The sequence below is a fragment of the Macaca nemestrina genome, chromosome 9 (genome assembly GCF_043159975.1).
Source record: "Macaca nemestrina isolate mMacNem1 chromosome 9, mMacNem.hap1, whole genome shotgun sequence".
Classification (NCBI taxonomy): Eukaryota; Metazoa; Chordata; class Mammalia; order Primates; family Cercopithecidae; genus Macaca; species Macaca nemestrina.
Window position 1 is genome coordinate 95,037,489 of NC_092133.1, and position 13,601 is coordinate 95,051,089.

A 13,601-nucleotide genomic window follows, 5' to 3' on the forward strand; every position below is an offset into this window, starting at 1 on the left:
ACTCTTTAGGGCTTTCTACATATAAAATCATATAAGAACACACAAAAAAATTACTTCTTTCCAATCTGTATGCCTTTTATTTATTTTTTATTGCCTATTTGCTCTGGCTAGAACTTCCATATTATGCTGAATATAACCTTTCAGTCTTTTACTCCTGAGTATGACATTAGCTGTGTATTTTTAATACATGGTTTTTATTACATTAACGTAGTTTCCTTCTATTTCTGTGTGTTGATTTATCACATGTGGATTGCTTATCATGAAAGAGTGTTGAAATATGTCAGTGGTTTCTCTCTTCATCAATTGACATTATGTTTTTCCCTCCATTCTATTAATGTGATGTATTACATTAGTTGGCTTTCATATGTTGAGCCATCCTTCTATTACAGAAATAAACAGAAAAAATTCCTGCTTGGTCATGGAATATAATCTTTTTTTCTTTTTTTTTTCTTTGTTTTTTTCTGAAACAGAATCTCGCTCTGTCGCCCAGGCTGGAGTGGAGTGCAATGATGTGACCTCAGCTTACTGCAACCTCCACTGCCTGGGTTCATGCAATTCCCCTGCCTCAGCCTCCTGAGAAGCTGGGATTACAAGCACACCCCACCACACCTGGCTAATTTTTTGTATTTTTAGTAGAGACGGAGTTTCGCCATGTTGGCCAGGCTGGTCTCAAACTCCTGGCCTCAAGTGATCCACTTGTCTTGGCCTCCCAAAATGCTGAGATTACAAGCAGAAGCCACCATGCCCAGCTGGTACATATTTTTAATATCTGCTGAGTTCAGTTTGGTAGTATTTGTTGAAGATTGTTGTTCATAAGGGATACTACTGTTCATAAGTGTTAGTGTTCATAAGGGATATTACTGTGCAGTTTTATTTTCATATAGTATCTTTGTATGGCTATGATATCAAATTAATACTAACCTCACAGAACAAATTTGGAAATGTTCCCTTCATTTTAATTTTTTGGAAGAGTCTAAAAAAGACTGATGTTAGTTGGTCTTTAAATGTTTGGTAGAATTCACCAAGGAAGGCATCAGGTCTGGGGCATTTCTTTGTCAAGAGTTTTTTGATTACTGATTCAGTCTCCTTATTAATTGTGTACTTATTTCTTCATGAGTCAGTATTGACTTATGTCAATGATACTGTGTTCCTAGATATTGAGCCATTTCATCCATGTTATTCAATTTGTTATAGTAAGTTTTCTTAGTACTTTCTTACATTTTATTTCTGTAGAATCAGTCTTTATATCCCTGTCTTCATTTCTGATTTTCGTAATTTTTTTTTTTTTTTTTTTTTTTTTGAGACGGAGTCTTGCTCTGTCGCCCAGGCTGGAGTGCAGTGGCCAGATCTCAGCTCACTGCAAGCTCCGCCTCCCGGGTTTACGCCATTCTCCCGCCTCAGCCTCCCGAATAGCTGGGACTACAGGCGCCCGCCACCTTGCCCGGCTAGTTTTTTGTATTTTTTTAGTAGAGACGGAGTTTCACTGTGTTAGCCAGGATGGTCTTGATCTCCTGACCTCGTGATCCGCCTGTCTCGGCCTCCCAAAGTGCTGGGATTACAGGCGTGAGCCACCGCGCCCGGCCTGATTTTCGTAATTTAAGTCATTTTCTTAGTCTAGTTAGATAAGGGTTTGTCAATTTGGTTGATCTTTTCAAACAACCAATTCTTGGTTTAATTGATTTTCTCTATTGTTTTTCTATTCTTTAATTTTTTTTTGTCTCTGTCCTTATTTCCTTCCTTCTGATACCGTTGAGCTTTGTTTGTTTGTTTGTTTGTTTGTTTGTTTTGAGATGGAGTCTAGTTCTGTCACCAATACCGGAGTGCAGTGACATGATCATGGCTCACTGCAGCCTCCACCTCACACGTTCAACTGATTCTCCCACCTCAGGCTCCTAAGTAGCTGGGATTACAGGCACCTGCCACCATGCCTGGCTAATTTTTGTATTTTTAGTAGAGACAGGGTTTCACCATGTTGGCCAGGCTGGTCTTGACCTCCTGACTTCAGGTGATTCACCCGCCTCAGCCTCCCAAAGTGCTGGGATTACAGGCATGAGCCATTGCTCCCAGCCTTTAGTTAGCTCTTTTTCTGGGTCCTTAAGACGTAATGTTAGATATCTGATTTGAGATTTTTCTTCTTTTTAAATGCAAGCACCTATAGCTGTAAATATCCCCTTTAGCACAACTTTTGCTGCATCCCGTAAGTTTCTGTATGTTTTGTTTCTGTTTTCAGTCATCTCTGAGTATTTTTCAATTTCCCTTGTGATTTTTTTCTTTTACTTATGAGTTGTTTAAAGGTATATTATTTAAATTATTTCCACAAATTTATAAATGTTCCAGTTTTCTTTTTATTATTTTCTAACTTCATATTGTTGTGGTCATAGAATATACTTTGTATAATATCTATATTTTAAAATCTATTGAGACTTAATTTGTGACCTAACATATGGTTTACCCTGGAGAATAACTAATGTGCATTTGAGAAGAATAGGTATTCTGTAGTAGTTGTTGTTGGATATAGTGTTGTGTATTACTTGATCCTAAAAGGGAGTACTGAAGCAAATTTTTAAATGCAGATCAGGTCTGAATAATCCTAGAGCAGACAAAGCCAGTTAGGCCCTAAAAATAACCTTAACCTTGATTGAACTGCAAACGTAATTTAATTTAGATGTCTGTTAAATCAAGTTGGCTTATTGTGTTTTTAAGTCCTGTGTTTCCACCTTCTATCTCACTGTTCTATCCATTATTGGAATGACATATTGATGTTTCCAACTATTACAGTAGAACTGTCTATTTTTCCCTCTAGTTCTGTCAATTTTCACTTCATTTATTTTGATGTTATCTTATTAAGTGCATAAATGTTCATTATTGCTGTATCTTCTTGCTGTATTGAACTTTTACTAACATACAATATCCTTCTTTATCTCTTGTGACCTTTTTGATTTAAGGCCTATTTTGTCTGATGTTAACATACAGTTGACCCATGAACAACATGGGTTTAAACTGCATGGGTCTATTATACATGGAGTTTTTCCAACATATTGGAAAAGTTTTTGGAGATTTGTGACAATTTGAAAAAAAACTTGCAGATAAACCATGTGGCCTAGAAATAGTGAAAAAATTAAGCAAAAGAGGTATGAAATAAATGTATAAAATATATGAAGATACTAGTCTATTTTATCATTTACTATCCAGAAATATACAAATTTCCTATAAAAAGTTAAAATTTAATAAAACATGCACAAATAAAGACTGTACATGGTACCATTAGCAGTCAAGAGAAATGTTAACAGACGTGAAGAGGTAGTATTAAATCATAACTGCATAAAATTACCTGTAGTATATAGTATACTACTATAATAATTTCACAGCCAAGTCCTGTTGCTATTGTGGTGAGCTGAAGTATCCACTTAAAATATCATGTAAAGCTAATCATCTCTGTGTGAGCAGTTCATTTCTCCAGTAAACTGCATATGACAGTAAAAGTAATCTCTTACAGTTTTCACATATTTTTCATCATTTTTAGTGCATTTCCATAAACACTGAATAACACTATTGGACCCATATGAAGTGCCACTAGTGATGCTGGAAGTGATCCCAAGATGCAGAGAAAAGTCATGATATTACAAGAAAAAGACGGATTGCTTAATATGTACTGTAGATTGAGGTCTGCAGCTGTGGTTACCCACTATTTCAAGATAATTGAATTCAGTGTAAGAACCACTGTAGAAAAAGAAAATTTATGAAGCTGTCACTGCAGCTGTGCCACAGGTGCAAAAACTTTGCACTTTTAGCAAAATACCTTGTAATCTCATATTGAAAATGCATTTTTTATGTGGCTTCAGGATTGCCATAAGGCATACCTATAGACTCTAATCCAATTTGAGAAATAGTGAAGTTATATGACAACTTAGAGCAAAAACAAACAAACAAACAAAAACATGAAGGATTTAAAGCTGGAGAATTTAAAGCCAGCAAAGAATGGCTTGATAGTTTTAGAAAGATGTTTGGCGTTAGAAATTTCTAGGCAGGGCGCAGTGGCTCATGCCTGTAATCCCAGCACTTTGGGAGGCAGAAGTGGACAGACTGCTTGAGCCCAAGAGTTCAAGACCAGTCTAGGCAACATGGCAAAACCCTGTCTCTACAAAAAAAAAAAAAAAAGGCAGGTGTGGTGGCATGACCCTGTAGTCCTAGCTGCTTGGGAAGCTGAGGTGGGAGGATTGTTTGAGCCAGGGGGGTCAAGGCTGCAAGTAAGCTGTGATCATGCCACTGGACTCCAGCCTGGGTGACGGTGAGACCTTGTCTCGAAAAATGTAAACAATAAAAAATAAAAATGTCACAATAACAGAAGTATCTGCTTCTGCTGACCAAGAGGCAGCAGACAAGGTCCCAGATGCCATTAAGAAAATCACTGAGGGTTCGGCGCAGTGGCTCACATCTGTAATCCCAGCACTTTGGGAACAAGGCAAGCAGATTCCTTGAACCCAGGAGTTCGAGACCAGCCTGGGCAACATGGCAAAACTCCTTCTCTACAAAAAATACAAAAATTAGCCAGGCATGGTGGCACATGCCTCTAGTCCCAGCTACTCGAGGGGCTGGGGTGAGAGGATCAATTGATCCCAGGAGGTCAAGTCTGCAGTGAGTCATGACCACTCCACTGCACTCCAGCCCGGGTGACAGAGCAAGACCCTGTCTCAAAAAAAGGAAGAAAGAAAATCATTGAGGAGGAAAGATATCTGCTTGAACAGGTCTTTAATGTAGACAAAAGTATCTTTGGGGAAGAAAAAAAAAGTGCCACAAGGGACATTTGTTATACTAAGGAAGAGAAATGAACACCAAGATTAAAGGCAGGAAGGGAAAGGCTACCTCTACTTTGGTGCAAATGCAGCTGGCTTTATGATTAGGTCTGCCCTTTTCTATAAAACTGCTAACACCCAGCCTTGAAGAGAAAAGATAAACATCAGCTTCCAGTCTTTTGGTTGCACAATACAAAGGCCTGCACAGTGAGAACCATTTTTCCGGATTGGTTTCATCCATGCTTTGTCCCTGAAGTCAGGATATACCTTTCTAGTAAGGGACTGCCTTCTGAAGCTCCTTTGACATTGAGCATGCCCCTGGCCACCCAGAACCCCATCAGTTCAACACCGAAGACATCAAAGTGGTCTATGTGCCCCCAGTGTCTCTAATTCAGCCTCTAGATGAGGAGGGCATAAGGAACTTTAAACCTCATTACAATGGTACTCCAGGGAAAGGATGGTTAATGCTATGGAAAAGAACCTTGATAGAACATCATGAAAGACTGGAAGCATGACACCACTGGCACTGAAGATGGCATGACTGTCAAAGAAAAAGCCATAGAAGTCATTGACCCCAAAACAATAAATTCCTTCTGGAGAAAACTATATCCAGATGTTGTATATGACTTCACATAATTTATGACAGAGCCAATCAAGGAAATCATAAAAGAGATCGTGGATATGGAGAAAAAAAAAAAAAAAAAAAAGATGGTGGAAGCAGGAGAGTAAAGATTTCAATATATGGATCTTGGAGAAATTCAAGATCTAATAGACATCACACCAGAGGAATTAACAGAAGATGACTTGATAGAAATGAACACTTCCAAAGCCTATGAGGCATAAGACGAAGAAGACGTACAAGTAACAATGTCATAAAACAAATTGCTATTAGATAATCTGGCAGAAGGTTTCCAATTATTCAAGAATGCTTTTAACTTCTTTTATGACATGGACCCTTTTGTAATACAGGTGCTAAAATTAAAGAAAACAATAGGACTGTTACTGTATAGATACCTTTTTAGAAAAGCAAAAAACATCAGACAGAAATTATGGTGTAGTTCTGGAAAGTTATACCAGGTATGCTTGCCTCTCCTGCCTCCCTTCCATCTTCTCCACTTCTTCTGCCTCTGCCACCCCTGAGACAGCAACACTGACTCCTCCTCTCCCTCCTCCTCATAGGCCTGTTCAATGTGAAGATAATGAGGATGAGGACCTTAATGATGATCCACTTGCACTTAATGAATAAACATATTTTTATCTTCCTTATGATTTTCTTAATATCTTCTTTAGCTTACTTTATTGTAAGAATACAGTATATAATACATATACATAATACATGTTAATTAGCTATTTATGTTATTGGTAAGTCTTCTGGTCAGTAGGCCACTAGCAGTTACATTTTGGGGGAGGCCAAAGTTATGTGCATGTGCATGTGTTTGTGTGTTTCTGTGTCGGGGGTCAGTGCCCCTAACCCACCACCAATTGTTCAAGGAGCAGCTGTACTCACTCCTGCTCTTTTTACAACTTGCATGGGATATCTTTTTTCATTCTTTCACTTTTAACTCATTAATGTCTTTGGACACAGATCAGAACCTGCGTCTCTTGTAGACAGTACTGTTCAATCACATTTGGTTTTATTTAATCCGTTCTGCCAATCTCTCTTTTGAAGCATTTAAGCCATTTACCTTTAAAGTAATTACCAAAAATGAAGGATCTACATCTATCATTGTGCTTTTGTTTTCTATGTCTTACAGCATTTTTTCCCCTCATTTCCTGAATTACAGTTATTTTCTTTTTAGTAGATTTTTGGTACTAAATCTTTTAATTCCCTTCTCATTTCTTTTTGTGTGTATTCTCTATAGCTGTTTTCTTTGTTACATTTAACATCCTAAAGTCATAACACTGTAAATTAAATTTATACTAGCTTAACCTCAACAACACACACAAAAAAACTTGGCTCCTACATAGCGCTGTCCCCACCACTTTTTAAATTATTGATGTCACAAAATGACCTTGTTATACATTGTGTCCAGAGACACAAATCCTTTTTATGCATTAGTCTCTCAAATCATGTAAAAATCATCAAAAAGTGGAATTACCAACCAAAGTTACAGTAATACATCTTTGTATTACAACTGCCTGTGCATTTCCCTTTATCAGATATCTTCATTGCTTTTATGGCATTAGTTTCTGTCTAGTGTCCTTTCAGTTCAACCTGAAGGACTCTTTTTAGCTTTCTTGCAGGGCAGGTCTACTGCTATCAAACTCCATCAGCTTTTGTTTATCCAGGAATGTCTTAATTTCAGCCTCACTTTTGACAGAAAACTTTACCAAATACAGAATTGTTTGCTGACAGATTTTTTTTTCCCTTCAGCATTTTGAACATTTCAACCCACTGCCTTCTGGTCTCCAAGATCTGATAAGAAGTCTGCTAATAACTTTATTGAGGATAGCCTGTATGTATGTATGTTATGTATATGCTGCTTCTTTCTTGCTGCTCTAAAACTTTGTCTTTGGCCTTTGACAGTTTGATTATAATGTGCCTCAGTGTGGGCCTCTTTAATTTTATATTACTTGAAGTTTAGTGTGTTTCTTCTAGGTTTATATTCATATATTTCATCAAATTTTATAATGTTTCACCAATTATTTCTCCAAATTATCTCTATGCTTTCTCTATCTGGCACTCCGAACAATGCATATATTCATCCACTTGATGGTGTCCCACATGTCTCATAGGCTTTGTTCATTTATTTTTTCAGACTTTTTTTTTTGAGACTGAGTCTTGGTCTGTTCCCCAGGCTGGAGTATAGTGGCGTGATCTTGGCTCACTACAACCTCTGCCTCCTGGGTTCAAGTGATTCTCCTGCCTCAGCCTCCCAAATAGCTGGGATTACAGGCACACACCACCACGTATGGCTAATTTTTGTATTTTTAGTAGAGACAGAGTTTCACCATGTTGGCCAGGCTAGTCTCAAACTCCTAAGCTCAGGTGATCTGCCTGCCTCAGCCTCCCAAAGTGCTGGGATTATAGTCATAAGCCACCATGCCCAGCTTCAGTCTTTTTTATTTCTGTTCCTTAAATTTGATTTCAATGACCCTATCTTCAAATTCACTCATTCTTCTGCTTGCTCAAATATGCTTTTAAATCCCTCAAGCAAATTTGTTGTACTTTTCAGCTCCAGAATTTTTCTCTATATTTATTGATGTTTCCATTTTGTTTATAGTTTTCTTGACTGTCCACATCATCTTTTAACTCTTTAAACATCTTTAAGACAGTGTTTTTAATTTGTCTGGTAAACCCACAGTCTGGTCTTTTTCAGGGGCAGTTTCTTTTCTTTTTTGCTTTCAATTAGTCATACTTTCTTTATTCACCTTGTGATTTTTTTGTTGTTGTTGAAAACTGGACATTTGAAATTTATGGTGTGGTATCTCTGGAGATCAGATTCTGCTAAGGCTTTTTGTTCTCATTCATTTAGTTTAAAAAAATAGTTACAGGGTGTCTGCATACTAAAGATTAGCCTGAGATGTAAACTGAGGCTCTTCTGAGTTCATTTCTAAGCCTGGACCTTTTCCTGGGCATGCATGGCAACTGTCTAAATTTTTCCGTATATGTGGTTGCCAAAGGTCCCAGTCCTTACATTTCTGGTTCCCAAAATGGAAAAAAAAAAAAAAGAGAGAGAGAGAGAGAGAGAGAGAGAAATGAAGGGGAAAAGCACCAAGTCTTTAAATCCCCAGGAACTCACTTCATCTAAAACAATTGCACTAGAAAGAACCATTTCACTTTCTCCACCCTAGGCTCTGGGCGTGGCTGAGACATTTTGCCAAGGAGGTGGGGATGAGGGACAGGGGAAAAGTAATTCATTAAATCAAAAGAGCATCTCTCCAGTGAATAAGGGCAAGGGCTTGCAACAATGGCAATGAGTTGCAATAGCTGCTCACCTCTGTGTTTATACCTCCGTGTCTGCACCTCCATGATTAGAAGGAGCAATCAGTGACTAAAGCACGGTTCCCCAATATTTGCAGAACAGGGCCCTAATGCCTATCCTGGCTTCTGCAAGCTGCTTCAGGAACACATACAAAGCTGCTGGGGGTAAGTGATGGGTAACCACTACCATGTTCAAAGCTAAAATTAACCACATGTAACCACAATTTGCCACACAAGCCTTCCTACAGGAACAGCCTTTGAGGTCAGTATTGGAGGTTTGTTCTGACACCACGGGGGCCTATGATTAGTCATCTCTTTCCTTGGTTCACCTCTGGTAAATATGTGGCCTATGTTTAGCTTGGATCTGTCACTGAAGCTGTCAGCTTCTTGTTTTCCATCAAAATCTTGTTTTTGAGTGCCCTTAGATTTGACCTTTCCTGTACACTCATTCAAATAACGTCAGTTCATTAGCAGAGCTTTTGACCTCTTGATTTTACGAATTGTTTTCCCCATTCGATGAAATCTCTGAGCCATGCCCCAGAGGCTAGGGTGGAGTAATTATTTCTAGGAATGATTATTTCTAGCATCCATGTTTTAGGAGAAGGGTGCTGGGTAGGGAGGGTAGGAAGGTGATGGTCTTCTTGGCTTTCCTCTTCTGGCTTGGAACCTCCACCCTACTGAGTCAAAGTAAGGGTAACTGGACCCCTATAGTCTCAGGACACCATGCCTGAGATAGAGCCTGTGTCAAGTGAATAGGGTCTGGGTGGAAGGGAGTCCTGGAATTCTCCTCAGCTGTACTGACCTGCAATTTAGCCTCTTAAACAACTTGTAGATGTATAAGAAATACTAGCAGTCTGCCCCTCCCATGTAGATGCCACTGCCCTCAAATGGGAGCTGGGAGGCAAGGGAGCTCTGTTTTCTTGGCTGCACCCACCTAGAGTTTGTCATATTGACCTGGGAGGAAGACGGGGTGGAACTAGTTGTGGTTCAAATACTACAGATACTCACTATTCCTAATGACTTTTAAATTTTCTTGAATAAGTAGTGCTTAGTTGCTGTATTCCCTAAGAACCACTTCCAAAGACCTATTTGATTTTCTTTTCTTTTTTTTTTTGCATGGATGAACCTTTATTTTTTAAAAAAATAGCATTTCAAATAAATTAAAAGGGACCACCATCAAGTGTTCAAATTGTGAAGAAACAGTTGAAAACCTAGAGAGACTCCAAGTTGCAGTCTTCTAACCTCATTCTTTGTCCAATGGCAAAAACCCACACATCTCAGTACTCCCACTCATTTTTTCCCTACTGAGACGAGGGAAGCAATTGCAAACAGGAGACCAGACGGAGGAGAAAGCTGCATCTGATTGGAATGAACATTGCCACGTACTTGCTAATACGGGTTTCACTTTACAACCAAATGTATTCTTTCAAAAATAAAAAAGGGGTGAGGGAATCTGTATGTTTTTAAAAATTGCAATTATTTAGGGATAAAACACTAACTCTAGTGCCTTTAACAGGCAACAGCATTTTTTTTCCTCCAAAGTCAAACACCATCTGCAGCTCAGCCTTTGTGCTACAAGCTTTTCAGAAGATGTTACCTAAACTTTATTAAAAGAAAAGAACAAGTTTAAATATAGACACGGGACTAGTGTGTATTTTCTTTCTTCCTTTTTTTTTTTCTTTTTTCTTTTCTTTTTTTTTTTTTTTTTTGAGATGGAGTATCGCTCTGTCGCCCAGGCTGGAGTGCAGTGGCGTGATCTCGGCTCGCTGCAAGCTCTGCCTCCCGGGTTCACACCATTCTCCTGCCTCAGCCTCCTGAGTAGCTGGGACTATAGGTGCCCACCACCACGCCTGGCTAATTTTTTTGTATTTTTAGTACAGACGGGGTTTCACCGTGTTAGCCAGTATGGTCTCGATCTCCTGACCTTGTGACCCGCCTGCCTCAGCTTCCCAAAGTGCTGGGATTACAGGCGTAAGCCACCGCACCCAGTCATCTAGTCTGTATTTTCAAGTCCACATTCTTCATCTGAAGCACTGTATCAGGGACCCCCCTGAGTCTGCATGTTTTCAAATTCACAGTACACGGAACCAGTTTTTCTTTGTAATTTTTTCCTCAGTCAGAGCAGCCACACACAGTGGCCACTGACACCACAACCTTGGGCGGGGCCTTTTCCTACCAGGCCTGTCCAGAGCTGCCCATGGTGTCTCCTTAAAAAGAATTCATGCAGTCATGCTCAATGGATGGGAAAAAAAGCAAGAAAATAAGCACCTGGTTCAGGTTTCCTCAGATCCATTCAAAATTGCTATGTTCCAAATCTGCTGCTAAATGCCATTTGTCCACTTTGTGCGTGTTGAACAGTCTGTGACCTTGGAGTCGGTCTCAATTCGAAGAACTGCTATTGGACGCCCCAAAGGTTGATGCAATAGCAGCTCCAGCAGGGCTACTCACAGAGACCAATTTTCAGATACGATGCAGCAAGTAGGGGGTCACACGCCAGTTGCTGGGCATCAATGGGGTCCTCTTTTCGGTAGGCCAAGCGTCGTGGAATAAACGCCTTTGCTTCAAGTGTTACTACTCATTTTGGTGGGAACTGCACTTCAGCAGCTTTACAAATAGTATTCTCTTGCAGGATGTCTTGCTGAGACTGGTTATGGCCAAAAGGCTTCCCTCCAGAAAAACACTGATAGAAGATCACACCCACCGACCACACATCACCTTTGAGATCTTTGGTGGTTCTTTCTCAACCACAAAACACTCTGGTGGTAAACAGCAATAAGTACCAGCACCTTGTGATGTTAGCTCCATGCCACCCACTGAATTGTAGCTATCATCCATGATCTTCAAAAGGCCAAGCTCTGTAATTTTTCTCTCTCCACACGCTGTACCATTTACTAAAAGAATATTCCCTGGTTTGAGGTTATAGTGTATGACGGGAGGTTTTCTTTTATTTAAGTACTTTAAAGCATTCACAATCTGCATGATAATGGACCGGGCCTCTTTCTGTGACATTAATTTGTGCTGTTTCAGATAGAAGTTCAGATCATTCCCCTCACAGTATTCTAACACTGTACAAAACGAATCAGTGTCCAGAGAAAAGTAATCATACAGCTTAATTATTCTGGGATGATCCAGTTCTTTATGAATCCGGTATTCCCTACATACACGCTTGTGGTAATTCTCCTTTTTCTCCTCTCCAGTTTTTATTTAACTGGTGAATTTTTACAGCTATGTATCTTGGCTCTGTCAGTTCAAATGCCTTGTAAACTTCACTGAAACCTCCTCTACCCAAAAGACGTAACAACAAATATCTGTCATTTAGTGTTGGGTGATATTTAAATTGTGAGTTATTTTCATTATGTATCCTTTTTAGTTCCCTGATATATAGATTTCTAACCCTTGCTAGCCTTTCCAGCTCTGCGTGGATCTCTGCTTCCTCCTTTTTAAGATGACCTAACCTGAGTTTGAAGATTTCTTCTTGTTCATGGTATTCTGCTATGTTAACGTTTCATTTTCAGCTCCATTGGTCTTGCTTTTCCGCTGTTTCTGCTCACTGGTTGCAGGAGGGTCCTGACTCATTGCAGGAGGTTTCTGTTTTGCTAACATTTTCCATTGTATATCTCTTCCCTCTGTGAATTTATCCTTTCCTGTTGCTTGATAAGATTCTGAAAAGCATAACCATCTGTCCACTGTTCAGTAAAAGAGGTCCCTTGTCAGACAGTAGAAAAGTGGTCCAAACTCAAGTGGTCTTGCATGCTCTTATCTCTACATTCCATCTTCTCTTTTTGACTTTTCTATAAGGACTTTCTTGCTCATTGTCACACATCTATTTAATCTTCCTTGTATCTCTGTAGCATCTTTTGCTGTTCATCAATCTGTGTCAAATCACAGTTGGCTCTTAATAAATCATCTATTCTTCCCTCCTTCTTAAGTCAGAATTCTTAACTGTTTTCTAGTGCAGATATTTTTTCTATTGTGAGGTCGGACTGGGTCTGTCTGTGCCAGATGGAGATCTGTTTTTGGGAGCTGCAGGAATGCTCCGTGTTGCCAGATCCCGTAGATGAGGGACTGTTTTGCTGAGCTGAAACAGAAGTGAAGCAGAGGCCAGCTCCCCTTTGTGCCAGCTGCTCTGTGTCAAGCCGAGGTTTTGTTATCATTGCTGACATGAGGCTGTTGGCAGAGCAGACTGCTCCTCCATCACCTCCTTTGTAGCGCTGCCATCTAAACCACAGAGGGGCTGCTCTAGGCATCGCAGTAAGGGACTGGATAAGGAATGTTGCGGTGAGAATTGTGCAACTGGTGGAACACTTCTGTCAGGGCTGGTTCCTGGCCCGCTTCCCCCAGCAAACTCAAAGTAATCACTAATTTTATGTACCCTAGTAGTGCCTTTCCCTTGGCTAGTTTCATATGGTTCAGCTTTTCTTTTCAGCTTTCGCTGGTCATTCTGCTTTTTCTCAGGAGTCTCTACTTCTTTATCACTCAAGGATCCCACACTGCATAAGCTCTGGTTGGAAGACTCACTATTAAGTGGTCCCTTTCATTATATCTGATGTACTCTCCTTCATTTCGCCTTTTGTTTCCTGATTTTCCAACTCTTGAATATTTCCCATTCTTCTGTTTTGCAATATATTTATTTCTTCTTGCATCGATTTATTGTTTTTTCCTCTTCTTTTCTAGTTTTCCTTACTAACACCTACTGTAGTAAACCTGGCCTCCAATAATTCCTGCCGTTGTGGGTCCAGGCTATACAATTCTTCCATCACTTCTGGCTGGCAGAGCGTCTCCAGGGACTAAAGGTGCTCTGGGATCCCAAAGACCTATATAATTTTCATCAGTTATGCTCACTTTACTGAGAAGTAGGTCTACAGAGGTCCTCATCCTGCCAT

The 13,601-nt window shown here is 39.7% G+C and overlaps 1 protein-coding gene and 1 pseudogene across 4 annotated transcripts in view; both read right to left on the reverse strand.

Annotated features, from left to right (window-relative positions):
- The window catches only part of LOC105463236 (zinc finger protein 248), a 113,410-nt gene that overhangs the window by 59,015 nt on the left and 40,794 nt on the right, over window positions 1–13,601 (reverse strand). The window contains exon 7 of one of the 4 annotated variants that reach the window (XM_071070137.1): window positions 5,720–5,974. The exons of the other annotated variants lie outside the window; for them this stretch is intronic. Coding sequence (XP_070926238.1) covers window positions 5,735–5,974 — 240 coding nt within the window. The 3' untranslated portion in view covers window positions 5,720–5,734. Of the gene's footprint in view, window positions 1–5,719; window positions 5,975–13,601 lie in introns of those variants that run through there. 4 annotated transcript variants of the gene reach the window in all.
- LOC105463235 (serine/threonine-protein kinase tousled-like 2 pseudogene) lies at window positions 5,981–13,246 on the reverse strand (annotated as a pseudogene).